This window comes from Nylanderia fulva, unplaced genomic scaffold (assembly GCF_048542155.1).
Source record: "Nylanderia fulva isolate GAGA-0341 unplaced genomic scaffold, ASM4854215v1 Scaffold13, whole genome shotgun sequence".
Classification (NCBI taxonomy): Eukaryota; Metazoa; Arthropoda; class Insecta; order Hymenoptera; family Formicidae; genus Nylanderia; species Nylanderia fulva.
In genome coordinates, this window is record NW_028189518.1 from 2,939,289 (window position 1) to 2,966,858 (window position 27,570).

Consider the following 27,570-nt stretch of genomic DNA (forward strand, 5'->3'; position numbering starts at 1 on the left):
TCGCACGATATTCTCTTGCAATAACTGTCGTGGCTTTTCCGTGCATCTACCGCTATATACATTTCCGATGATATCATCATTGATCTTGCTCGCGGAAACGTCTCTATATGTTCGCGTTTCGCTGAAAAAATAAAAAATAAAAAAAAATAGTATAAAAATTCAAGGATGAAATCTCATTTTTGTTAGAGGCTCGATACGCGACTTAATATAATATATATCGAATTTGTTAAATCCACGATAACGAATTGGCGAGGCGTAATTGATCGACATGTTACGATAGGTCAGGACGGATGTCGAGCGGTCGACGATAAAACGTGACGAGTTGCATAACTGCAGCACGTACAACAATCTGCGTCGCGGGCGCGCGCGCGCAAAAAAAATAAAAAATAAAAAATCGCGTTGTCGCCTCGTGGATTATATCTCCTCGACAATAACAAGTTCCATACATTCCCGAGGTTTCATACATAATATCGTTCGTCAATAATCGTTATCGCGGCCGCACGCGCGCCCGTGCTTTTGCCGGAGATAAAGAGTCGGATAGAGATACCGGTATTTAGCTCTCGCGCTTCGCTCGCTTCGCGCTATTTTCAGCGAAGTGGGAACACGCCTCTGCGATATTACCGCGAACGGACGGCGCGATTCTCGGAATTGCTGACTAACTCTCGGCTCTCGGTCGGCGGCCGACATAATAAATCGCGAATGATTCGCCGCCGGCCGACTTGGAAACGTTGGATAAGAGAGGAGAGAGACTGCGAAGTGATGGTTCTCTTTTAGAAGCGCGCCTTGATAGCGTAATCATTCATGACGAGGAGAAGGAGAGAGAGAGAGAAGTGCGAAACACTTCCTAGAAACGTAATCCGTCACTGTATAATCTACCGACTGCACACTCGATATACACACACCGGTGTTCGATTACGAAAACTTAGCCGTTCGTTCGTATATTATGACGCCCCTGTTTGTTGCTTGCGCAACAATGTTAGATCCAAGTACCGCGGCGTCGAACGCGCGACATGCAAATCATACATTTTACGATCCCCTATTACTGCGACGGTATTATATGATGTCCTCCGCTTAAACTAAGCCAGATGTTTGTAGCTATAACTTGTGTTGGATGTTCATTTCTTGCTCCATGAGGCATTTCGAATATACGAGGCAGGTGCAAATCGAGCCTGGATATCGATCTCGGATCTTCAATGTTTATTAATGTATATCTAATAAGAAACACATAAAATAGGCACAATATTTGTTATAAACTCTGTACAGTAACTGTGTTATCTAGGGAATCTGTTATATGTATATTGTATTTTTATTATTATTAATATATTTTCTCAGAAATTATCTCACGATTAATCCTGACGGCCGCAAAACATTGATATCGTGCAATAACATTTGATATGTTCGTCAAGCACTCTCGTTACAAAAACTGATTCGAACGCATAAACAGTTCGGCGCTGCGATTAATCGAGCGAGATTAAGCCGTATTTTACGGATCGCCAATGGCGTTACTCAAGTAGGCGATTAATCGAATCGCTTTACGTATCTAAACGTGCCTGAAAATATTTCGTGCATTTACGCTATCGCGTTAATAATAATGCGTCACTTCTGCTGTATTTTTTTTGTTGCGTCGTCATTGATAACTGTGGGATTTCATGATATTTTGGCGATTTGGCGCGAAGAATTTCGGAGACCCGTATGTGAGTCAGTCGTCCAAGTTGTGTTTGAGTCCGCGTCAAGGTTAGATAATAACTTTCTTGCATCAGCGCACGCGGTAAGATACCATTCTCAGATAGCGCGTTGAATGTGTGTGCATATGCTAACTATGGAAACCGGTTAGTGCGCACTAAATTGGACTGCGGGCTACTATTTTTTCTCTCCGCCGTTACGTCCAACTTAATGGCTTTCACGTGTATCGCCGGGTTCTTATTTTTATTCCGGAGTTCCAGCGTGGTTTTTTTTTTACGGTCGTTCTCTCAGTCGAATACGAAGAATGAAAACGAAAGTTTGCCGTTAACTTCCTACGTATTTTTATAAGGCCTATTTATTTTAGTTCAACGTACTGCTCTCCGTAACAAAAATTAATGGAAAAGGTTGAAAAAAATATAAATATAAGATATAAATAAAAATAAAAAAATATAAATTTAGACGCGAAAAATTTCTAAATTATAATTTACATGTTTGAAAATTTCATTTAAATCGTTTTAGTAATTTTCTGGATATTTTTATCCAGTTCAACTTTATAGCTGATACGATATATATGACGTGATACGTGTTGACAACAACTTCCTCGGACGATTCGCGCGACTATTCACGTGTATTTTCAACGTGTTGCGAGTCCGCGAGCTGCCAAGTGGCAACGCAAAAAGAAAAAAAAAGAAAAAAGAAGCGGCGCCGCGGCGCCTTCTTCGCGTTTATCGGCTCTTGTCTACATTGTTGACTAATCGCAGTAATACGAAGTAAACAACGCTATTTACTTCGTGTGAACGTTTCGTACATATGTGCGTGCGTGCGTGTGCGTGCGATGTTACCACTACACGTCTCTGTCGCAACCAGGTTTTCGTAACAACATGTTACATAACGTGTTTTTCATCGTTAGTCATCGACGTTAATCTAATACACACAGCCAACCAATGTAAATTCTATCATTGGATCTAATGAAGAGCTTAAATTCCATCACGATGCGCACTGTAGAAAATATTGAGCTTGATGTGATAAAAAAAATGCGGAAAGGAATATTCAGAAAGGAATATTCTTAGAGAAGGTGCGGGTTATTATTATATTTCATATACTTATCACACATGTGCTGATACATTATAATAGACTGTTAAAATTAATGCGCTTTGTTATGACGGTTAAGAAAATTATAATATCTGGCGCCGATAACATTACATAACGACGAAACTGAAAATAAACTTTATCTTATTGTAACATGGAATTTTTAAATTGACTTGGACTTTATCAGCTTCTAAGAATATTTTTATTAAGTATAATTGGTAATTTAATTCAATATTTAAATTATATTAATTATTTTATTTATTAATCTAAATAAATTTAATTAAATCAGTTTTAACTTTTAATATGCATACTTTTGTATATAGAGACATTCACATTTTGTGCTATCTTATTAATTAAGATACTTTTGGTCACAATTACGCCTCTTGATAAAAAGGAATAGCTTAAATTCAGAAGAGTAATAGTTGTCGACATTAAAAACTGCGATATCAGATCTGAATTACAGCAATTTATTTTTGCAAAAGTACTTATAAAATTTCGTTGAGAAAAAAATAAAAAAAAAAAAAAAGAATGCATCAAGGTTGCAAAATGCAATTCTCTCCAATAGCAGGCCTGGAAATCCAATAAATAGTACATTGTATAATGCAAGCGAATGTTTTCTCCGCGAAAAACGATCGGCTGCCTTCGACAGTGCGCAATATTTTTGTGACCCTGGACTGACATTGCCAAACATAACCAATACAAGCAGCGATAGAGGGACGGTCTCGCTAGAGTGGAGGCCAAGGTCGTGGTCTCCCCACCCTGGGCTTCGCTACTATGTTGACTCCTATCGCTCGCCTGTCCGCTCGTCTTCCTGGTGACGCAACTATGTTGCACAGCTCGAGAACCGACTATTATGGTCGTCATTGTTGTAATTCCCGTTCCGCGCTGGGTATCCTGGAGCCACCTCGCTGGCGCCTGTTGTCGTTCTATTTTATCGTTTTAATTTGCCGTGGCCTATAGCGGGAATCTCTTCTACATCTCATCGAGGCAAAAACGTCGTTGACTCGCGTTACGTCGAGCGTTGCGCAACTAAAAACAAATCGGTGTTTATTTGTGACAGCACATCAGAAATACACAACTATAAATAATTATTGATTTATTTCTGTACTGTTGAGCGTTAATCTATGAACTGTTACGAAATCTGTAATAAGAAACATTGATTGTTATTTTTGTAACTACATACAATGTAAATGCAAATTTAAACACAAGAAAGATCATAAATGGATAAGATTTATCTCACGCTTGAATTAATTTTGATTTTATTGCAAAAATATATCTTTTTTTATTTATCTGAAAATAATTCTAGCAAAAGGAATTGAAAGTTCTTGGATTCTTTGAAATCAATCAATATTTTATTTTTAATAAATCTTATATACATATGTTATGTAATCGATCTATAATACGTTTTTATCGAGTAGAGTTTTTCTACTTGGAAACTTTATTCTCCGTTTTTTTCTTATGACGATTAATAATAAACTTGAATGAAAAACACATGTATGTGCGAATAATTCATGCTTACAATTAGAGATATTTTGTTTTCGTCGTCGTACATGCATAAAGGAAGCCTGCCTCGTATAACGAGGGGTCATATACTGGCATCTTTAGGGGAGAAAGTTATCAAGCGAGAGGCCGAGGGTCCGAAAGTTAATATGAATTGCGAAAAATTCACTGGAACATCAACTTTTTTGTTGGAAGCCCTTTAAAGAGTTCGTTTACGATCTTACTTAATAACCCATAATGTCGTTCGATATCAATGTTCATGTGAATATTCAACATGACAAGTGTTGATTTTCGAAAATAGAACGTGCGCTTTGCAAAAATAGAAATATGATGCACACGTAATGTATAATTGCGTTTTTATCTTTCGTCTTTATGTCTTTTTAATATCGTTTAAACAATTTTGTTGTTTTGTTGCTTGCAGACAAAGCTGCGGCGCCAATGGCATCTTCTCCCGTCGTCTAGACTTCAGCGCTTTCAACAGCCTGCCCCGTACCAAACTCAACTCCTATCACATCAAGGTGAGTAATTAATTACCTCTCTACTTTTTGACATAACGGAAGTTTCGCTTACGAGATGTGTGAATTTACGATACATTGTTTTGTTAACGAAATGGACTGACGTTAAATGAATCGTTGGCGATTACAATGATATATCGCGCAGAGCAGCAAGCAAAACAAAATACTAAGTACATTCGAAAAGAAGTATTTTTGAAAATAAAAAAGTATCTCTTTTAATTATGAAATAAATTATTTTGTGATCTTTGGTCCAGAGCGCAATAGAGAAAAAAATCAGGAATTAATATTATCTAAATATTAAGAATAGGAATATGTTCTTTTGAAAATAATAAAATTGAAAGGACACTTATATACAAATACAAATTTGAGTATAACGAATTTTGAATAAGAGCCCTTGTAAAAGCCCTTTATACCCGAATTTGTATATATATATCAGTCTTTCGATTTTATCATTTTTAAAATAATTTCTATTCTTAATATCTAATATTTATTCCTAATATTTTCTCTATTATACCCAGAATTTTATACATTTGATAAAAAAAAAGTTTATTGTTCGTAATAACTCGGCATATTTAATTAAACGCGAATTTCCATATGTACGAAAGGTACAAAAAATGGTTTGATAGATGGAGGATTAAGCTGATATTGGTGACCAGCTTTAATCGCGTCGTAGCTCGTTAAATTAATCTCGGCCGAGAGACCGCGTCCTTTCCACATGCGTAAATCAGGCATAAGCTACGCCCCCGGCGAATCCTTTCGCATCTCGTCCTGTAACACTGTCGTCCTACCCTAAATACACGTGGGGAAATCAATACTCGAGTAGAAACCGAGTAGCATGCATGTGTTTCTCTTTGCGCACACACGCACGCATATATACGCGCGTACGTTTACGTGCGTCGCTATTAAAGAATGATTTTATTCGCCTACGACTTTTCCCTCGACTTGTGCAACTCGCGCAGTGCAAAGTTTGCTTGCACTGATGTCGGTTAACTTTGTATTAAATTGACTTATATACCTATTAACTGACCGATTAATTGACTTATTATCGCAAATAGCGCTTTAAGAGACAGAGAATATCCTTAATCGGGGATTACTTAATGGACACTTTAGTCGTCTTTTTATATTGCAGGATAGTAGAATTGAAAAATCGTGAAATACACAGGCAACGTAATGTAAAATAATCTAAATGTCAATTCATTTTATTAATAAATCTATAAAATTGCATGTCATGATATATGTATATAATACCAATAAAGAATATAAATATTTATATCTAAATTTATTTAATGAAAATGCCTGTCAAATTATGACAAAATATTGCAAATGCAGGTGTAAGCGAAACTTCTATAAAACATGCATTATTAACGAGGTTAATAAATTATGTAAATGCATTCTGACCTCGCATAGAAAATTACATGGTGGATGAATTATATGAAAGATAATATCAATACATGCTACATTTTGAAATTATGATTCGTTGATGCGATGAATGGCCGAGCTTTTAATGTTCGCGCATATAAAATATGCTGCGTTTATCTTGCATCTATCGTATACAGAAACGAGGTAGCTTTCTTGTGGCAGAAAGGGGATCTATATAAGTGATGCACGCCCCAACTCCCGTTCCGTAATACTTAACAAACTTTGACCTACGATCCGACCTCGACCTTCAAATTGCCTGCCATTTCGGCGCTTGTTTGCGAGAACAGAGAAAGAAAGGATGACTAGTATACAGCAGCCAGCTGGCTGCTGTTACCCTCTGAATTAGGGTACATACTCTCTCTCTCTCGCACGGGGTTCCAACTTGTCTCGATAGAATCAGCCGAGCTGTATTTTTGTTAGGACCTGCAGACGAGCAATTGTCAAAGTTAATACGAAGTTAACGACGCGATTAATTAGCGCTGTCGAAACTTGGGAGCGATGCATTTTTTACTGCATGCGCTACAACTCAAAAAACCCGACATCGCTATGTCTGTTACGCTATTATTTGTTGTCGTTGCTATTATTATCGACATATGGCGGAAATAAGAGCCATCATTTTTCCCGCGACTTCACGCGCGTTGCGACGCCTTCATAAAATCTATCCTGGTAATTTTATTAGAAAGCACGTGTGTGTGTACACCCTTTCCTGGATTATTTTTTTTCGACTACGCGCTTTATTACGACGTTTATAGCTCGCAGCGAGAACTGCCTCGGCATCATTAACACGTGGCACTGCTTGCGAAAAATCTGCCTAAATATACGAACGAGCCCCGTTATCATTAAAAATCGTTTACGATATTTAATACTTCGCCATCATCAATAATATATCGAAATATCTCGCGCAATAAATTAGCGACCGGTCGAACATTTTTCCGATACATTCGCATTTCATGTCGTGACATTAGAAAAATAAAACGCAGAGAGGGTGCGTATATATCCTTTTCTCGCGGTTTTGCATTCTTTCGTCGACGAGTATTGCGCAATAAGACTTTCCGTAACCGTTCTCGAGCGCCTGCGTTCTGTCGACGAACCGGCCGCAGCTACGCTGCTGATTCCAGTTTTTCAATAATACCGGTTCTCGGCCTCGCCGGCCTAACTAAACCTAACGAGAGCCGTTAGGTAACTCGAGGGAGATCGATCTCGTGTGTGCGCGCGCGCGCGTGTGTGCGCGATCAACGTGTGTGTGTGCACGCATTGCGTCGTGCAGTAGCAGAGATGGTTTCGTGGAGAAGGACGGGAAAAAGGGGAGTGGGATTTGTGGAGGGAACCGGGGCATCTCGTCATAAACCCTCCGTTGAAAACCCTCGAAACACACCCAGCAGCGAAATCCTCCCATGGCAACCGCGTTCCCGCGTAGCAATCGTGTTCCGTTCTCTTCCTCTGTGTAACCCTCTCTCGTATCGAGGGTGGATTATCCCTTTTCTGCGTTGCGCGATGCGAATTGCAAAATGCAAGGTTTGCCTTTTGCGCGTTGAATACCGATGTGCACTACCGCCGAGCAATCCCCGGAGTCACTTAAGACCGGGAGGATTGTCGCCCTGAATTGGAAGTCATGGCGATAACTCCTCCGTTAAGACCCTCCGTCGCTATCGAGGCGAGGGAAAAACCGACCCATCGTCATCTCGAATCCTTTTCGCGATTTTTATTCTTCTGCTTCAGTCCGCGCATTTCGCGGTAATAATATTTAGAGAGTTCGATTACAGAAATATATAAAATAAGTTTTTTTAAGCTTGAATTCTTGACGAGCTATCGCGAATTGCATGCAGGGTGTCTAGCGGTCTAGGAAAATCTGGAAAACTGGGCATTGTCAGGAAATTTTAGAAATCTGGAAGTGTCAGGGAAAAAGTGAGGAAGTTTTACTATTTATCTGGAGTTTTTCACATTATTCTACATTTGTCTCACTAATTTGAAATTTTTTATTAAATAAATATAAATTTCCTTGACTCCCAGCACGTTAATTTTGTGTTGTTAAAAATTGATTCATCTACAGCGTGTTCATTAATTTATATAATTATTGTCGTGTTATTTTATTTCAATGTGTTCAATAGAGATAAAGCTAAAAAATTTGATTTGTAAATAAAAAAGGTGATTATGTAATTAGTTTTTGTGACATATTTGTTTCGATTATCGTACATAATGCAGATTGTACATAATTGATTTAAATTCTTGTTTTAACTTCCAAACCTTTTCATTGTTGACCAAAATATCTTAAGGACATGAACATTTAATTGATTTATCATATATAGATATATGCAAATTATATATCTGGAAAAAATAATACTATAAAAAGTCAGGGAAAAAAATTAATTTCTGGTCTTGGAAAATCTGAAAAAATCTGGGAATTTTTTTCATTGAGTCTGCTGTGGACACTCTGAAAAACCGATTCAACGTCATCTCGAATCCTTTTCGCGATTTTTATTCTTCTGCTTTAGTCCGCGCATTTCGCAGTAATAATATTTGTAAAGAGTTCGATTACGGAAATTTGTAAAGTAATTTTTTGAAGCTTAAAATCTTGACAAACTATCGTGAATTGCATGTCAACGACCTCGCTGGTTGCGTCCGACGATAAATCGGACAGGAGGAGCAATGGGAAAATGGGAAAGTGGCGTGTCGCGATGCAGTAACAGTAACTCGACACGCGTGGCTTATATAGACACTGAAACTAGGAGTGGCTTGCATTCGTTTTACACATATCGTCTCGTCACGTTGGGTTTTATCTATCTTCTCTCGGAATAAAAGCGACGAACATTTATAAATTAATAGCGCCACCACATTATTAGTTACATTATATTTAGAGTTCTCACTAATTATAAAATTATATTAAAGCTACCGATATCATAAAATATATAATATGTAATTAAATATTGATAATAATTAATAATTCGTAACTTTAATCTGAATAGTAACTCTAAATATAATGTAACTAACAATGCGGCGTATATTTTGATAACTAATGCTTTCGAAAATAACATCATAAATTCGTATTTATTTTGCCTCCTTTTAGCGTTGTAACTATGTAATTGAAACATCACGGTTTCGATATAAATATCGCGTGGTGATTTATTTTTACGTAGCTTCATAAACTCCCTCTCTTCTCTCAAAGTATGAAAGCGGTTGAACGACCCGAATATTATCATTTCGTCGAATACTCGATACGTTAAGCGTTACATTGGCACGATAGTTTATTATTGCAGTCCGCCATACGCGAACTGCGGTTCTTTATCTCGCGACTCGATAAATATTGTTTCTTGAGCGCAATGTGACGAAGATAAATGCATCGAATGTCAGCGACGTCAGCGTGCAGAAAATACTGAGCGAGCAAAATGTCAAGTACACAATATTTTGTTTCTTTCATCTTTTTTTTTTTTTTGCAGAAATAAAATAGATTACAGTATAAATAATAATATATGCAATAATAATAAAAAAATTAAATAATAAAATTAAAATAATTAAAATAAGGACACTTTAGTTCTTTATCTCGCGTACTTGCTATATATTTACTTTTTAGACAACGTAATATACAATTATTATTTTAGATAAAACAATAAGATTTTTTCTTGAAATAAATTTTTTTGAACTTGAATCCAGTGCCTCACCAGAATCAACACGTATACCGAGCGTGTTATATTTCACCGCTGAAAGCTTTACGTTGATCTTGTTATCTCGGCTTTGATAAGGAATTGTTCTGTTATCAAACATTCGCGAACTACGCTTTTTTTTTTTTTTGACAAGGACATACGTGTGAAATGTAAATTGCCATCGAGCGTTGTCTCGGGTTGTTGCTTATTTTTTTTTTATTAAAACTAGCGCAAAGATGCTTTAATTGATTAATTAAACGAAGGAATTAATTGATGATGACAGAGCTTTGAAAAAATTTTCCATTATATGTAATTTAACATCTATAAAACTTCTCTTTTATCTAATACATTTTTCTTTCATGTTAATGTCATTCACACGAATCCGTGAAACAAAGAAAGCGAAAAAGGACTATAAAAACTGTGCAGACCCATGTCATAGTGCGAGACGAGAGCGGTCTCGCAAGGGATGGACCGCGTAATTTTCTCGAGGATTTTGCGCGAGAAACCCTTGGTTGGTCTATACTGAGTGGCTCTAGAGCTTTGAATGATACTCGTGTTCGAGGGGGCAGAGATTAATTAAAAGGACCGCTCGTAAGAACGACGTCGAAAAGCTTTTCTCGTAATTCAGCCGTCCTGGAAAAGATGAAAACCGAGGTCTTCCTTTCTTCAGCATCCTCTCGTGCTTTTCGAGTCTCTCCGCGTCGCGTCGTCTCGCTCGTCGATTCGATGGACATTGATTCCCAATGAGCTTGACGCTGATGTACGACGACCACCGCTTCCGATCACCTCGAGTTAATAGAAAACGTTCTTGTGGATTTATTATGTACTGTATGTCGTCGTGGTATTTCCCGCTACTTTCGAGACAAAAACTTTTGTACACACCGAGACTTTTGATTTCAAAGCAGACAGATACTTAATGACGAAAAGCAAAATATAGTTATCCTTTCTTTGTCGTATAGCAAATTTTTATTATATAATAGATATCAGTGAAAAATAGATTGGAATATTTTTTTCGCACGAGAATTTTTTTAATTTCCATTATCATTGCATTGTAATCGTTAGTGCAAAACACTCATATCATTGTAGATTTAATATCACAATGTCAACTATTGATTGTCAGACGGTTTCTTTGTCGCGTTAGCAGTAATCTGAAACCTATTGACCCTCCGTGGTCAAGCCGGTGCGAGAACAATCACGTCATTCTAAAGTAGTTCTCTAAGTAACGTAATCTTCCTGCTCCTCGTTGCTCGCGTTGATTAAATTCAGCGGCAGTACGAAATGGCGGAACAGAAGTTTGGTGGCTTGAGTTTCGAACGGGTGTTTCAAGTCGGGCCGTACTAATTTCATTACGACGTGAACGAGAAAATGGTAGTCGCGACCACGGAAAGTATTTGCACATCTCATTAGCTTTTACTAAACTTTGATTAGTTTTTTAAAAGACCGAGGGAAAAGGAGAAGCTTTTCATTGTGTTGCATGAGGTTTCAAAATTTAAAATTTTTTACGTTTAGAAGTTGAAAGTCGCTTCTTTCTCTTTGTACTTTATTTTTTCTGTGGTATAATAACAATATTAGTTATATAAGTAGATAATAAAATAAAAATCGATCGATAAGAAATTGTTGAGAGTGTAAAAAAGGATTGTTCCATATATTTATTTTAAATAGGAAGTTATTTGTAAAGAATTATGTATATTCACACTATTTTCTATAATCTTTAATTCATTTTGCTCCACAGTTTCTCTCTCTCTTTTTATTTGCTGAACGTATTTTGTGCGTTAACTCATTGCAGGCTTGACACTCTTCGCATACAATGGAGGTTTGCATTAAAGGTCATTAGCTTAAACGTTCGTCTTCCTGTTGCGCAACTCGCGCAACGTGCTGATATTCGCGAGAAAGAGAGAGAGAAGGAATAAAAAACAGAGTACTTGAATGCAAAATAATTATGTGAATTATTAATTGGACATTGATTCAATGTTTGCTATTGTGTTTTTCTCCCAGTTCTCTTTATTATAATATTTATATTTGAGATTAAAATATTTTCTGAATTTTAATTTTTTATGAACATTTATTTCTCAAGATGTAGGTATTAATTTTATTTTATCAAAGTATATACCAGATTTGATAAAATAATATTAGATTTTGATTCTTTATACATTTTAAATAAAATACTTAATAATTACGATTAATAAAATACTATTAACAGTGCGAAATTATTATTATAAACTTTCTTCAAATCTCGATAATTTCTTTTTCCAGAAGTTTAATGAATATTAACGAAACATGTCCATTTAAACTTTTGCTCAGCGAATGAACGATCCAAGTTCAATTTCCGGTTTAGTTACTCACGCGATATTTATCTTGGCTTATCATTATCGTTTTAAAACATTTATCATATCCATATCGTTCCATCGTAATTATATTAATAGTTTGAAAAAAACGCCTTTATCTTTTGTTATGCGATAATGCGAGTTTATGGCTCCCGTCAACGCGGACTTTTGGGTCGTATAGGCAGCTGTCCTTGAATTTATCCCTGAACTGGGATAAGAGTCGGGTTCCCTTGAGAACCCGACCTACCTCAATCGGATCGATGCAAGATAGCTCTGCTTCTCTCGCCCCACGTCACGCGCACACTAGTATTTTTGTCCGTGAACTTGATATATAAATATATATATATATATATATATATATATATATATATATATGAGTATATATATACACGGACAATTTTTTCGAGGGCGAAAAAAAAGCTAGACGGTTGGTGCATGTTTTATTCACATAATGCGGCAATTGAATAATAGATGTGTAAAATGATCAATTTTTTTCTCTCCGTATTGAACTACTTAAAAAAATAGGAAAAAAATGACGAAAATAAAAAGTTTTTGTTTTTCTCATGCTCTCTCATTTTTGCATACAGATTATAAAAAAATTATAAAGAAGCAGTATTTAGAAGTCATTTAAAGAAATGGCGAATTTTTTTAAATATCTTCAAAAGTCATACTTTCTCGTGAGTAATCTTTTTTTAATAATGACGAAGAGGAAATAAGAGATTTGAAATGGCCGATGCGTGCTTTCTCCTCATCTTCATCATCATTACAGAGACGAATAACCAATGACCTCTCTTTGACGAAGAGGATTATGAATGATAATGCGAGGAACGATTCCTCCTTCCTTCTCATGCTCATTAAGCTGAAGAGTCACGGAAATTAAAGCAATTGTCAGGCGTATTATTCCACGCTCAAATAATTGCAGGCTGTTCAAAGGAGTGGTGTTATTTTTTTCGTGTTAAACATTTCTACGCTTTTATTTATAATCATACGAGCTCGAGAGAGATTTTTAATGAATAGATACTTTTATAATATTGTAAAAATTACATACATCACATATATTGATAAAAAATATTATAATTGCATTAAAAAAATATATAATTGAGCGTAGGATATATTGAATGCATTTTCTTCGAAATCGTTATCTTTTTCATTGTCGCGGTCAGCCATATACATATTTTGGGAGCCCACTTCTTATCGTGCATCGCGTTCTGACAAATCGTGGTTTCTCGAAACAAAGCGCCCTCGTCGTGACTGAAACAATGAGCGGTCAAGCATTCTCGTAAAGGAAAAAGGATAGGAGGTGAGAAAGTCCAACGTCCGATGGGGAGGAAGAAAGAAGGAAAGAAACGAGCACGTCATAATCGGTGAGACAAATGTCGTTTCTCCTTCTTCTGCGGTCGCGTCGCGTCGTCGGTCTGACATGTCGCCTAAGAGTAAAAAGGTGAAGCCGCGTATAAGCTTTCTCGGCGCAAGGGATAAAGGGAGAGACTGCGACGACACGTCGTTCCGGACACGTCTCCTCGTGGGCGAAAAATAATGGTGGCGGTGGACGGCGATGCCCGCTTCCGTTCTCTCTCGTCGCGAAACAGGGTGCCTTTTACGGGTTTCTCCCGTGTCGGACGACCGGTTTTTGTCCTCTCGTTCAACGAGAAATGCGCGTTCCTTCCTTTCCCGGGAATTTCTCGAACCGGTGTTTTCTCTATGCCGATTATATACGCGTGGCCTGTGTTCGAATTTCGGAGCCAAGACTCTCTCCGTAATCTTGTTTGGGATGGGGACTAATTTTGCCCGAATCGACCGCGAGATGTCGAGACTTTGGAGAGGAATGCCGCCGCGTAAGATATTAAAATTCGCGAAGCGCGTTAACCGCTCTGCAATATCGCGAGAAAATCTCTTTACCGCCCTCGAGCTGCTGGATGCTTCTTTATTCGCAGTCAAAGAAAAATGCCGAAATTATGCGGCCGACGTTCTAAAGAGATAAAGTGACGCTGCGAAGATAAGAAAATTGCGCGAAAAGAATAATTAAGCGAAAAAATAAATAAAACCCGTATAATTGCATATTTATTGGGAAGATATTATTGATAATTAAGGAAAATATGTAACCAATAAAATATATTGACATTTTTAGCTAAAATTAATTATATGTTCGACTCGAGTAGCTTGAAATAATTCAATCAAGATATCATTTTTACAATACATTTAATAATTTATTTGATTTCTTATAATTGGAATGTTAGAACTCTTCAATTATACACGTGAATAATTTCTTGACATTTGCAGACATTTTGTCGGTATTAGTATTCTCGAGTAATTAATAATACAGAATGGAATGAGGTGAACAGAGGAAGAAGAGGGAGAAACGTTATTACGACGGACATTCTTTTTCGTGTATATGTGTTTGTGCGTGTGTGTAGCTGATAGCACATTTTTCCTTCTCTCCAATTTCTTCTCTCCGTTTACTTCGGATTCGTCTTTGTTCAAGCGGAGATCTGTGCGCGTCGGCTTTTTCCTCGCTGTCTCCCACAGGGAGACCCGAGCAAGGGGAGACCCTGATAGAGAAATAGTTGGAATACGAGGCGTTACGCGCGGTGATTTGGTTCTTGTGCACAATGGATCGATCTGTCTGCGTTCTTCGTGTAAACCTCCAGTGACGCGCGGGATATTGCCGGAGTTTTTAAAACTTCTTCTTGCATTATATATTCGCATCGAGAAAATTTCCCTTGCGATTTATCCTCGTTACAAATATTGTATTACTAATACGCAAATTATATAATAATAATAATTTAACTCTACTTATCGCATTTTATTCGCCATATCCGTCGTCAGCGGATTAATATAACCGATAGAGGTATTTAACAGCTGATAACTTGGCAAAAGCACAGGGATGATTGATGCAGAAAGTTCACATTTCCGTTGGGCGGAACTAATTAAAGGCCAAAGTATCTATCTGGTGGCGGGAGCACCGGTAATTAAGATATAAATTTTCCTAGTGAAATAGTGTCCCCGAAAATACCCTAACGTGTGTTCGCCGGGGCTTCTCTCGGTGCGAGGTCGCTCGCGTGAAACGACCTCGAAGCATCGGCTGCGGTTGTAAGGGGAATACCCGCGAAAAGTTGGTAGATTTATTATGCTATTACCGAGGTTGATAAGGGGGACCGGGTCGGGAAAAGGAACGCTTATGGGTGAGAACGCCGAAATTTGCCTGCGGGAGGTCAATATAACGTTAGGCCGGGAACGGCTTTCCCTTTCAGACGCACGCACTGTCCGCGAGAGAAAATTATTTCGACGAACGCGTTCCCACGAGATGAAGGCGCGCGTCGACCTTTCGATTTCCGTGCGTGAGCGATCGAACTTCTACTTCGAATACTGGATGGACTAAATACTCGAGGCGTATCTAAGTGCATCGCGCAATTATCGTGCGGTTGAACTGCGAAGTTTGTTATGTACCTTTTACGATCGTCGATGAAAAGTACTCGCGACAAGTGAACGGAGAGAGCTGCGAATCTATTATTGCGCAAGGGAAGAAAAACATTCTCTCCTTGATATAAAATCATTGAATATCATTGAACAATTATTAAACTTGGTATGCGAGATATCGAGTACCTCACACCGCGATTATTCGCATAACGATTTACGTGACTTGGAAAGATTTCAGCTTCAACTTCGAGCGTCGTAAAAGTCGCTGTAGATCATGTAGGACTTAGCATTTAACTGCGCAACTCGCTATAACTGCGACTGTAACTCGCGCGATTCGGAGCGTAAGATGCGTTCCCGGGAAATCTAACTAAGGGAAAAGGCCAAAGTCGTTAATTGTTAACGAGTGATCGTGAGAAAGTTTAGCCATACATATACGCGGTATATTGTCAGGCATTTTTTTCATTAGCATTAATATCATCATTTATCATATAGTCTATCGTGATTTATCGAATATAATAAAATCGAAAAGATATTTACATCAATCATTTCTTTATTTTATTACTATTTCTAATAACAGCTTTGCATAAACGACTATAGATATTTAAAAAAAAAAGTATTAATTGATTTGTCGAAAAATTGTAAGATTTCGTAAAGTTTTTGAAATCGGCGTGATTTTGGAATTTGTATGTGCTGTGCATCAAATGCAGCGAGGCAAAATTACCGTCGAATTTTCATTATTTTCGCACGGTGGGACGTTTGCGATGACGATAGCACAAACTTGGAAGTTCGTTGGATGGTATTGCGCATTGTCCGAGCCAGAGAATGGCATCCTATTAAAGTCACCAAGATAGAGGCCGATCCTCTCCCAGTTGAAGTGCCACAAATAGTTGGGAGGGCAGGAAGCATGGTGTTCCAAGTATGTGCATCGTATACTCGCGCGACTCGTACATTTGGACATAGATATTTCTCGTTGGTGAAATACCGCGGGTATTCTATTCTACCGAAACGAAGAGAAATTTAAAATTTGCCTCGATAAACTGAGTAGTAGAGCTGTTTTGTTCCGCCTTTTTAATCTTTCGGAAATTCACGGAATTTATTGGACTTTTGATTGAAAAGTTTTAAATATCCATTTTTTCTCCAAATAGAGAAAATTCTTTATTGCTTAATATAATTTTTATTTGATTTATAAAATAACAATATTGAAAAGATTTTACTTTAATAGGAATTTTTTTTATACTTATATTGATAAATAAATGAGAAAATGATTCGACTAAATTTCAAAACTATTTTGGATATAGTTTTTTTATTTAATTTATTTGGTTATATATATATATAATACACTCCATATATATTGTGTGACGAGACGGAAAATGTTTTTCATATTCGCGATACCATGATACGCTTTAGCGAGGGTGTAATTTAAACTTTAAACGATGTCGTTACAAGGGATGAAAGTTCGGTCTCGTAATCGTCCGTAGCGCTGAATGTCAAGGGCAAAGGGTGGTTTGTGGGTGCGAGCGGGCCAGGGGATGACGCGATGGCGATGTTCGATATTGGAATCAGCCAGGATCAGCCAAATTTACGATTGCCAACGGCGATTTTAGTACTGAACGAATTCTTCTCGCACAACGATACTCTGACATTATCTGTTGTTTCGCTTGAAGTTCTCCATTCGAAGATTAGGAAACTAGTTTTAAAATTTAAATTGAGAGAACTTTTCTTCCCGTAGCTGTGTGTTGCGCGCAGAGAATTTTTTAGATTTAAATTGACGATTTTTAATAGAGAGTTACGAAAATTATTAGTGAAATATAATTAACAATATTTTCCTTTTCTCTCTTTCCTTTGGAGACGATAATCGGAAGCACGATCCTAAGAGCCCATAACCGTTTCGTCCAATTTCTCCCATAATCCTGAATAGATCGCGCAGTAAAAAGAACGTTTCATCCACAACCAAGACGTGTTCTCATTTTCTTTTCACATATATTTGCTCACATAGTTTCCACACATTCCCCGATAGATTACATCGACTGCTTGAGAATTGCAAAAAAAGGGGGCAGGCACTCGTGCGAACTTTAGTACGGCCAAATCTCTCGCCGTGCCTTCTCTCGCTCCGTTTAACAGCGAGAGATATCAGTCTCGTTTCATCTTGAGGGTGGACTGGAAAGCAAGGCGGTGAAAATTTGCGGCGGCAGGCGAGAGACTATTCTTCTTCTCTCTTTTTTTTTGTTGTACCTAAGTGCGAATGTCTGGGACGATGGCTCGATCTGTCGTGGAACAACGTGTCCAGCAAACGTCCTCACGGTAACCCTTTCGGTTGCGGTTCGAACCAGGTCGGTCCCGGGCAATCCCTGGCGCTTTCCCTCGTCCCTCGGTAGACCGAGACGTCCGGATGGATACCGCACAGTGCCTCTTGGACAGCGAACCCTCTCCCGTGACATTAACGCGACCCTCGCACTTTGAGTCCTGAATATCAACGACATTAGCCGCAACCCTTGGCAGGTTGATGGCTCGGGATGGCAGCGGAATGTCAAAACCGTGGCTTTCCCGGACTGATATTCCGTTGCCATTGATACGGTCGTGGAAATGCGAACTGTCAGGTCCGTTTACAATGCCAGTAGCAGTAGGTCGTGTAGCAGTCAGAATTAAGAACGCAGAATTTCATTTTTCAATCATCATTTGCTTCGACGTCGTAAAATATTAAAATACTTTGGAAAATATTGAAAATAATTTTGACATATCACGTTTGACGTCAACATCTGTTTTCATTCTCCGAGAGATGCTCTTAGCGTTTTACGACTAGTAAATTCTTGCCACGTCAGCATCAGAAGTTCCGCGAGAAGTTTGAGCGAGCGTGTCTACTCGTGAGGAAAACTTTTGGATTTTAAGGTGAAATAGATGGTCGTTTATTCGCTGCTATACGCAACGCTGCTTCCGAGAGAAGCCTGACAACAAGTGTGAAGTGACTGCCGCGAGGATAAATGCCGGAGAAAGGTACCGCTCGAAGTGAGTGACTCGCTCGTTAGCTTAAGTTCACCGAGTTTGTTTCGCGTCGCTCCTCTCCCGGACGCATCTTTCGCACGTCCGTCATTCATTTCAAACGGCATCAGACATTCTGAGCACAACTTTGAGAAAACTTTCGTATTCATCGCTCTAAAGAACACGCAGACTCGTTAAAGCGTTGAGCGACGTACAGCAAGATAGCAATTGAAAAGCAACTTGATTAATTCTTATTAAAATAATATAACGACTATCACACACTTAATATTTCTCAAATTATTAATGTGAAAGACATCGGTGCAATTTTTTTCTTTAAACAAACTTCCCAGAGTTGTATTCGCTATGAATTTTCGAATGAAATCTCTTTTTTTCTTTCCCCTATGGTCAGCAACCGTAAGTATTCAAAAGCGAGGGATAGAAAAAGATAGCGCTACGCAATAGGAATTCGGAAGGTTCAGGTTTCTCGCAGCTACACGAAAGAGGAGGAACTGCGGCGCGACGGAAGCGGGAATGTTTGCAACCGAAGATCAATACCGCGTCGTTCCCAACAATGCTCATGAAATCATTGACCGTATCCTGTATCACTCGTCTCTCCCTTAGTGTCCGGCGGTCCTACATTCGATCTTAAGTCGACGCGTGCCGTATAAAGATTCTTTTTTTTTTTTTTTTTTTTCTTTCTTTCCTATACTTTTTTCTTCGTGCTGGATCTGCTCGATTTATTTTTTCAGATTTTAATCTCAATTTCCTGATCGTCGGTGGACGTAAAATGATATATATTTTCTTCATTTTCTGCGCGCACTTCGTTCGGCATTACGTCATTTCCGGGCGTGGCGGTCTCTATTAAAGCCAGCGCAGCGCTTTTTTCGCGGAAGTAACTAAAAGGCCAGAAGTGACCTTCGTCACTTTTTTCATTCGTCCTTTAAAAAGACACCATTTAATAGATAATTAATCAATACATTAAATTCTTGCTCTTCTTTCTCTCGTTCTTAAGAGGATATCTGTTCGATATCCAAATTTTGCAACGCCATTTGCGTCTTTGACAATCATAAAATTTCTCTAGAGCCTCGAAGCTTTAAAGTTTTATGAATATCGATCCTGCTTAAAATTTACCTGCAACATAAATTCGAATTAAACTTGCTTATTCTATATTAATATTCAAATAGCGTCATAAATTCGAATAATATGCCATGAGTCTCGGACGGATAATATCTTGATCAAAATTATGTTCTCTCTCCCCTTTGTTCTCGATGCTCTCTTGATTCTCGAAGAAGTCTCCCTGAGCCTAAAAGTACTCTTTTATGGGAGACGACGAACTTGGTCATTCTTCGAAGAGTCTGGGAAATCCAAACATCGACGAACCCTCTCAATCGGGAGCCCCTTTGCCTTTCGTTCACGAGATGTTCCTCGGCCACGGCGCTCCTTCACACAAATTAGCGATCTTTATACGGTCCTCTTCTCTTTAAGTCTGTCGGACGGGGTGTGGGTGGTCTCGGGGGTGGAAAGGGGTGGGTGGGAATCAATGGCGCAGCTGACGAGCGTTCGGTTGCGCATGCGCGCAGACGATTCTATCGACCGTCGTTGCAGCACAGACACGGCCTACCCCTTCCAACTTTACCAGGGCTGATCTCTCTACACGCGGGGGTGGTTCTCCTCGGGGATGGTGGTGACGGTCGAGAGCGGGGGATGGAAAACGGGTGGCTGCGGCACCGACGGTGGCGCTTCCAGCGCTCTGCGGCCTTGACTCTGCGCTCTCGCCAACTTTCCCCGATGATCACCACCATCGGGGTAGACACCCCGGCGACATCGCCAGACGACCCGGCGACCTCTCCCACTCTTCTCGCTGCTTCCTCGCTCTCTCCTTTTTCCTCCGGATTCTTTCGCCGGGGACTTGACACCCTAGTGCCGTGGGATTGCCTGTGATACTCATAACCCATTTTACACTCGAAGAAGAAATGGCATCTTACAGAAAGATTGCGCCTACGTTGCGTTTCGTTGTTTTATCGCTTCGGAGACCGGAAACGCGCGAATGAAATGTCGATTGAAGTTACAGCTTCTGCACGGCATTCGTATGTAGCGACTTTTCTCTCGATGATAATAATTCTTGTACGCGGAACAATTTTTATATATATAATATGTATGGCGTAATATATATATTATGTAATTGTTATATATAATATATAATAATGATTGCGCGTTTGTAAAATTAATCAAATCAATTTTAAGGCGAAAGATTCACAGCATTCGTATGTAGCGACTTTTCTCGCTTTTCTCTCGATGATAATATAATTCTTGTACGCGGAACAATTTTTATATATATAATATGTACGGCGTAATATATAAATTATGTAATTGTTATATATAATGTATAATAATGATTGCGCGTTTGTAAAAATTAATCAAATCAATTTTAAGGCGAAAGATTCACAGCTCAAATCAATTTAAGGCGAAAGATTCACAGCATTACGCGCAACAATCAATCCGAGTCACTTCCTATTTTTTTTTTTTAAATCATGACTGTAATGCAGAAACAGAACAAAGATACGGCGAAAATGAAAACAAATGAAAAAATTCAGTGAAATCGACCCTGACGGAGGGAAGTGAACAAACCGGACCGTACACATAATTAATTCTCACACGAAATTGATTTCGAACCCACGTGTCCGTCGCGATAAAAGATTAATAGTTACCGCGTCTACGTCATTATATTAACTTTATGTAGATAGCTATATATAGTACTTTTTCTCTCTCTTTCTCCAATCCCTTTCAAGCTGGCGCAGTTTCTTGCGCGTCTGTAACATGATAAATCGCTTTATCTATCTCGCGGCGTCTCGTCTCGTTTGCGGCAGGTGAAGAAAATGAAAGTTGGAAAAATGGTGCGCGAGGCGAGAAGCAGAAAGAGAGATAGAGAGAAGTCGTCGTAACCTTTGAAACGGCGGAATATACTAGATTATGATGAGGTATCTCGCAGAAAGAGACGCTGAAACACAGTCTTTGAACTTGGCTCGAGCCAAGACGGGAGGGTGAGGATTTTGCCTTCAGGGTACGGGCGAAACCTAAAGCTCTTCGACGCGGTGGCCCCCGACTTAAGATCTCTCGTCTCCCTCTCGTTTCAACACGCTCACGACGCCACCCACGCGCTTTGTGCGTTTTCGACGCACGCGACGACCGTAATCGAGGGGTGTGGCAAGGGACAGGAAACCGGGAGGCCAGAGGGAGTGAGAATGCCAGAGAAAAGGTGTATTTTACGACAGATCTTCTTTCTCGACACGCGCGCATTTTAAGTAAACTTGGCGAGGGAGACGCGAGCGGTCCTATCGCGTTTTACACGAGGCTGCCTCGCACAGACCTTCTCTCCCTGTATCGTTACGCAATCTTGCGGAAAGAGAAATAACGATTCCTTTCCGCGCGCGCTCGTCTTCTCCTTTATTCGGGTCTCTTCGAGCGTTATGATCTACCGTTTTAACACTGAGTTTTATACGCGACGAACCTCCGATGTCTATAGGGACAATCAGTATCGGCCTTGGAAAAGAAATAAAACAGCGTTGAATGGGAATAGCACGCATATATTTTATTTCGAATATTTTTCCTACCATTTCTTCATTTTTATTTTGCAAGCTTTTTACATGAAGTAGAGGAAGAGATATACGAGTAATCGATATGTATTTTCATTTTTTTTTTTTTTTTTAATCAAAATTTTTACATTCGAATTCATATATATATGGACGTCTGCAGGATTTATTCCAGGAGGAGGGCATGATTAAATTTTTTTGTTTCTTTTTTTCGTAATTCTTTAAATTTTATTTTCATTTTTTTATATTAAATATACAAATAAATTTTAGTGGTTTTAGTGTCAAAAGAAGAACAAATGCTTAATTTTTTTTACTGATTCCAATGGGAGGCAATGCCCCCCGGGACCCTCTTCCCGCGGACGTCCATATATGGGCATCCGCAGGATTTTTTTTTTTCAAAGAGGAAATTAAAATTGTTTTCCTTATTTTTTGTCTTAATTTAAAAAATTTTTATTTTTATATTAACATACAAATAAATTCCAGTGTTTTGTCAAACGAAAAGCCTCCTCTTGTCTTCCTCTGCGGACGTTCAATGCATACATATAATAACACACAGGCCATATTATTTTTCTATCCTTTTCATCGAGTCGTCGACAACGATTTCACGGCGTGACGCATGCTGTAATCAAGGGCCAGCCCTCCCAGCAATTTTAACCCTTTGTAGGTAAACGCTCCGTCCACGCGAAAATCAGACAGGCAACGTTAATCGCCGGCGCCGTCATCATCGTTGTCGTCGACGACGTCGTCGTCGACGACGTTCCCCGTCTCGTCTTTCGCGCCGACTAACGACGACTCTCGTCATCCTCGTCGCTCTCGACGCCAAGAACTGTCGCTATCATCGGGCAGACAATAGCGTGATTAGAGCACAATGTTCCTCTCCCGGTTCCCCTACACCTCTCGATTACCGCGCGTTGCTCCTCCGGGGACATACCTCGGTGCATTCACCAACACACTCCTATAAGCACAGGCGCGCCACCTACACTCCCTATTCGCGGTGAAGCAACGCGACGTGTTCCTCTCTTGCGCTCCGACAATGTCGTTCTCCTCTGCGGAGTACCGGAAGCCATTGTGCGGCTGGTCTCTCTCTCTGTCTCGGTTTGTTACCGGCTTGTATCGGGTGTTGTGGCGCGCGACTGCGAGACGTCAACCGCGCATTAAGTTGATGTATGAGCTCCCAGACCCGAGACACTGTCTGGGCTGATGGCCTCCGTTTACAGAGTTCGACCGAGGGAAAAGCCTCGAGAAAATTCACACCTATCCTTCTCCCGTCACGGACGACGCTCTCGAAACGGTCTTTTCTGTCCACGAGTCGTCGATAAGCGTTAAGAAAATGTTCGCGATAGGAGAAAGTCATTTTAGAATTATTTCGATACTTTCACTATTCGAGAGACAGCATTTTTTAATTTTTGAACACTTGCAGCTATTTTTTTTTGTTGGTTGCTAATTTATCATATTACACTTTCATATACTTTTTATACTTATTTTATATGTACACTTATACCGCTTTTCTAGTTAGCTTCTTGCGAAGGAATAACTAATTAAAAGAAATGAAATCTTTGGAAATAATACGATCGTCTCTCCTCAAAGAACGAATAGAACGGGGAATGGCAAACGATATCGCGTAATTGACTGTGAAAAAATTCTTATCATTATTTCCTGAACGTTGGCTTTCGAAGATTCTTTAATAAGATATGGAAAATTAATTCCATATCTAATGTAGGTCTCATTAAAATTTATATGCACGGATGCTGCGAAGTGCACTCTAATCTTACGTCCGTAAAGAGTGTTTCCGCAGCGCTCACACGTGCCACGTGCGCGTCTTAACATATAAAAACGGCGAGAATCGTCATTTGCAAGAGTTACGAGCGGGCTTCGCGTCAAAGGGCCGCCGGCTAATCAGCTCCCCAAACAGAGACCGAAGCTAATCTTCCCCAGCTCATCAGCGACGGTCTCCGTCGTGCGAGAACGCGCGCGCGTATGAGAGATGGAAAACGACGAACGGGAGGGTCGTGTCCCTTGATGTACGACGGTGTTTGATGGAAGATAGACTACCACGTAGACACGCGCGAATACACACGAGTCGGCATAAATCGTGCAAAAGGAATATCTCCGAGCTTATCAGAAATGTCATTAAATATTGACGCAAGAGATTTCTCGATTTATATATTACGGATATTAAAATTTATCGTGTCAAATGAAAGAAAAGAAACAAATTAAGTAATGTCGTTAAATATAAATCGCGATTAAATGAATAATGGTGTTCAATAAATTCTCTTCAGTGTGCAATTTCGTGTATAAAGTCGTTAAACTTGATCGTAAAGGTTTTTTTTTAAATTAGTATCCAGGGAAATGTGCGCGACGGTGATCAGCGAAGAAGGTCGTTCGAGGGTTTGTCATGTAGCATACATATGAGAAATCGGATTTTCGTTTCTCGTAAAAGAGCCGGGAGAGGGATGGACAAATCGTTCTCTTCTTCTTTTCGTCCTCGTTTTGGATTCTGAACATGTTGTACCTTGCATGAACGAGCTGGCCGTTTCGAATTGAGTGGAAAGAAGCGTTCACGTCCGGCCGACTAGACGAGTAGAAGGATTGTCTTGGGATTTCGGCGGCTCTCCGGGATCGCCGATCACACACGCGACGTTCCGAATTCTCTCCCGGACGGCTGCAGCATCTCCTAAATAAAGTTTGAGCACGCATTGGGTGACTTCTGGATACATATTCCATTTTCGCTTCTCGTGTTCGCTCTAGTAATCCAGTCGAAGTAAATATAATTGAATCGAAAAATTGCCGTTTCCCACTCTTTCACGATTTTTTGTATGTAGGACAAATTGCGAAATTGATAAAAAAAATTAATCATTTATAAATTTAATTTATTATTAATATTAGAATGACATGATATTATTAATTTTAGAAATGGGAAAAATATATTTCTAATTTTTAAAATGAATAATGGTAATTCTTGCGATTTTGATGTACATTATATTTGGGAGTAAACCTTGGAAAATATAAATCTTTTTCGTTCCGATTATTCGCGCGTTGCTGCCGACAGGTTTCAAATTGATACGAGACGAAAGGTGGCGCGAAGAAAAGACATATCATGCGTGGAGAAGGGGTGCGTTTTCGCCACTTTACCGAGAGGAGTAGAGCTTTCTAGTTGGAAAAATCTCGTTCGGCTCGACGGCTTTGTACCGAAGTAGCGAGACATTGCCCTGCTTTTCGTCTCGACGTTTCGATCCGCCAAATTCCACCATCTCCACCACGCGACGTGGTAGAGAACGATCTTCTCCTTCCTCAGATTCGTCGATCTATCATCGGGCGAGCTCCGTTGACTTTATCCGATCCGCCTCTATCGCGTTTTCTTGGCATAACGTAATGAAGATTTATAGGGAGCTTATAGAGAAGAGAGAGATGGAGGGAGGATGGCGGATCATCGAGATGGCTTATTGCCGTTCTCCAAAAGTTTCCGAGGTTTTAAGCACACTGTCTTTCCTCTTCACCGCCTCTCTCTCTCCCTCTTTTTCGACGTCCTATGGGAAAAACGGAGCCGTGGAAAGGAACGAGACCGCAAGGACAGCACCGGGTATATTAAACTTTTTATAGAACGTAGTAAGAGGATTGTGTCATATTAAAATACTTCGTCTCTGCGTCGTTTCTCCTCGCCTTTCTTCCCTAGGAGAAACGTCTGGTCCATCTCTTCGTGTATATATCTCTTTATCCTTAACCTCCGGCGTTTCGGGATAAACGTCCGCATCCGCCGAGATGGTGCATTATTGTACTTGCAAGATACGATCTCTCGCACACGTAGTAAATAACCTGAGATATTACGTGAGCGAAGACATCTTTCTCGTTTAAAATTAGTAGATATGTTTCTTCCTTCCACGAGATGTTATTCTAAATTATTATCTGATAGCATCAGTTTTTCTCGCAATTAACAGCAGCAATGGGATTCAAGACAAAAGACATAATGGAATTATATATCCTTATATGAATCATTTAAACACTATGTTTAGCGAGATCGTTAGGTTTTTCTATTATGCAATCTTTTTGTTTTTTATGCTACGTGCGTATGAATGATAATTATATAGAATAATTATAGGTATATAACAAGATAAATGGAAAATAAATATTGAAACATGAATTTGTCTTTGTAATATTATTTTGCATACGTACATATTTAAATTATTTTACTTTTAGACAAACATTTAATTAATTATTTAGACAAGAAGATTATGTAATGATTAAAACTGTAAGACCTCATTTAAAAAAGAAATTAAGTATAAAATAAATAAATAGGATTTCGCGTTGGAAGACCTGACTAGTTTTATAATGAAAAGAAACTTTGACGCGTTTGTAGTAAAATTAAAGTAGCTTTCTCGGCAGCTTGATAAAAAAAATGATGGCCAAATAGCTTGTGTAATAAGCGACGCGGAACAATCGATACCTCGACGTGGATTTTTATTACCGTTATCGAGGGCTTTGGGACATTTCACGAGGCGAATCGCGAATTTAGCGACAACGACAACACTGCGTGTTTTCGTTCACGACGATTAAATCTCGCTTGCTATTGAATTGCACCATCGTGTCGTGGATCCTCGAAGAGGTAGGTCTCTCTTCGTGTTCTTCCAACAACGCGGACGACATAAATTTCCATTATCCGGCCTAGACGCGGTTATTGTCCTTTAAGCTTCTACGGTACTTCATCCGCACCACTGTCCCGAATGAAACTCTGTTCTCGAGAATGGATCGCGCGGCCACATCTTTCCTGCACATTTATCTCGTTCGCAAGACGGAGAACCTTTACCGTCGATCGTAATTGAGTTTCGCACTAAGTTTACGTCGGTAACGTTAAACGAATCTTTTACGATGATAAAAGACATATTGATTTATTATCAATCTATTACAATTTATTACATTTTTTATTAGAATTTATTACATTTAGAAAGTTTGTATATATCTTATACATTTTTCACGTACACAAGTTTTCAATTTTTATAAGTGCGAAAAATTTCAGATGATTCTTTCTCCCTGAGGAGTTACATTTTTCTAAAGAGGGAGGTAAAAATTAAGTTTAAACAATATTAAGACATTAATAAATATTCTTTTTATTAGTAGAAAATATCCATCAAGTTTCATTTTCTCAATTTGTCTAATTTGTCTAAATTTGAGAAAAGAATTAAATTTCTACCTTCTTTTTTAGAAAAGTGTGTAACTCTTAAGAAACCTCCGTTTTAATTTTCAACAAAGAATCGTCTCTTCAAATGTATCGTACCTTGAGATATCTGTCGATCTTTGCTTCGTGATAAATGGAATGAATTGAATCGCGGAAGAGCGATACAACGAAAACGTGTACGTAGGTGTATCCATGAGCCAGATCTGGGATGAGAATCCGTCTAGGATCGCTGCAGCTTATCTGCCTGAC

The 27,570-nt window shown here is 39.1% G+C and overlaps 1 protein-coding gene across 1 annotated transcript in view; it reads left to right on the forward strand.

The window, feature by feature from the left end:
• LOC114932401 (headcase) overlaps window positions 1-27,570 on the forward strand; it is a 132,373-nt gene that overhangs the window by 21,343 nt on the left and 83,460 nt on the right. The window contains exon 2 of the mRNA XM_029304570.2: window positions 4,694-4,790. Within this exon, the coding sequence (XP_029160403.1) occupies window positions 4,694-4,790 (97 nt within the window). The remainder of the gene's footprint in view (window positions 1-4,693; window positions 4,791-27,570) is intronic.